Below are 1,654 nucleotides of genomic sequence, written 5' to 3' on the forward strand. Positions count from 1 at the left end.
TAGGAAAAAATCTTCTTTTTGAAACCAAACTTTTATGAGTGATGCAAACAGCAACCTTTATACAGAGCGTGCACGAGGAGAAATTGGCTTGTGCACGCTCTCGCACGCGTTTAATAGATGTTCCCTCTTGGGAACGGGTACAGGGTTGTGCATGTACATATATTAAGTGGAGAGGGCGGGTCTTTTCAAAAATTCACTAAAATCCTGCACAATACCTTTAATTGACCTTATTCTGTCAGATAACCAGAAGATAATATTAGTCATGAAGTTTACTATAACAGGGTCAGTGTAAAAAAAAAATCTGTCTGTATAAAGTTGGTGTTTAATACATGATCTGAAGTTTTTTTTTTTTTCTGCTTTGTTACATCATGCAGAGACTCCTTGCGTAGGAGGGTACCTGGCTCCATGGTAACAAGGAAACCCCAGCTGTCATGTCCTCCATTTCAACGTCTGCTGCTTGTAGTGGCGGTGAGGCTGCAGCCAGGAGCTTTGAGCAGGCCCTGCTGGCTTCAGAGCGCTACGCCAGCCTCATCCTGGCTCAGATGAACAAGATGCGTCTTCGTTCCGACTTCTGCGACGTCGGGCTCAAAGTCGGCGGGCAGGTCTTCAAGGTCCACCGCCTGGTTCTCGCCGCCAGCAGCCCCTACTTCTCTGCCTTATTCTCAGGTGGGATGAGGGAGGCGGATAAAGACGAGGTGCAGATCATCGGAGTGGAAACGGATATCTTTGAAATTCTGCTGGACTTTATATACACAGGTCGGGCGTCATGCTTTCCAGGGCTTGTTGTCATCGCATGATACCATCTAACACGACTGTGCCTTCTGCTTTAGGAGCAATCAGCGTTAACGTTGAGAACGTTCAGGAGCTGATGGTGGCAGCGGACATGCTGCAGCTGACCGAGGTGGTGTCAATATGCGGGGAGTTTCTCAAGAGCCACATGGATCCTTTTAACTGCGTGGGGATCTTTCAGTTTTTGGAGCAGATCGTCTGCGTGGAAATGTTGGAATTCACTGAGAATTACATCCACGTTCATTTCCTGGAGGTGTGTGTCTGATAAATGCATCCGAAACTCATTAAACTGTTCCACACTTTGGCACATCAAAACTCAAAGCTTTGCTATGTATGTAATAAACCAACTGTTATAAAACTTAAAAACAATGCAGTCGACCAATATGAAATATATATTTTTAAGTTTTCTGTACATATTCTCTGTTTTTCCTGCTCTCCCTTTAGGTGTGTGTCACAGATGAGTTCAGAGGCCTGTCTAAGGATCAGTTAGTGAGGCTTCTGAGGAGTGAAGAGCTCAGGATTGAGGATGAGTACCAAGTCTTCACAGCAGCCATGGACTGGGTTGTCCACGATGTGGCAAAGAGGAAAAAACACGTTGTGGAAGTGTTGGAGGCCGTCCGCTTCCCTCTGCTCTCCCCTCAGCGGCTCTTCAAGTACATAGAAGGTGAGGGAAAACGTTTCATTGGTCTTTATCGTGGTTCTTTGGCTACGTTCACACTGCAGGCCTTGATGCTCAATTCCAATTTTATTGTGAAATCTGATTTTTCTTTTGCTTTGCTGTTCACATTTCCAAATATATGCGACTTGTATGTGATCTCCTGTGTGAACTGCAGTCATACAACCTAAGCAGGGTTCCCGCGGGTCC

At 45.6% G+C, this 1,654-nt stretch overlaps 1 protein-coding gene across 2 annotated transcripts in view; it reads left to right on the forward strand.

Moving 5' to 3' along the window:
• The window catches only part of ipp (intracisternal A particle-promoted polypeptide), an 11,775-nt gene that overhangs the window by 3,758 nt on the left and 6,363 nt on the right, over window positions 1-1,654 (forward strand). For both annotated transcript variants that reach the window (XM_015372973.1, XM_015372974.1), the window contains exons 2-4: window positions 375-756; window positions 831-1,042; window positions 1,234-1,453. In XM_015372973.1, coding sequence (XP_015228459.1) covers window positions 432-756; window positions 831-1,042; window positions 1,234-1,453 — 757 coding nt within the window. In that variant the 5' untranslated portion in view covers window positions 375-431. The remainder of the gene's footprint in view (window positions 1-374; window positions 757-830; window positions 1,043-1,233; window positions 1,454-1,654) is intronic.

Source organism: Cyprinodon variegatus, unplaced genomic scaffold (assembly GCF_000732505.1).
Source record: "Cyprinodon variegatus isolate N-32 unplaced genomic scaffold, C_variegatus-1.0 Scaffold79, whole genome shotgun sequence".
NCBI lineage: Eukaryota > Metazoa > Chordata > Actinopteri > Cyprinodontiformes > Cyprinodontidae > Cyprinodon > Cyprinodon variegatus.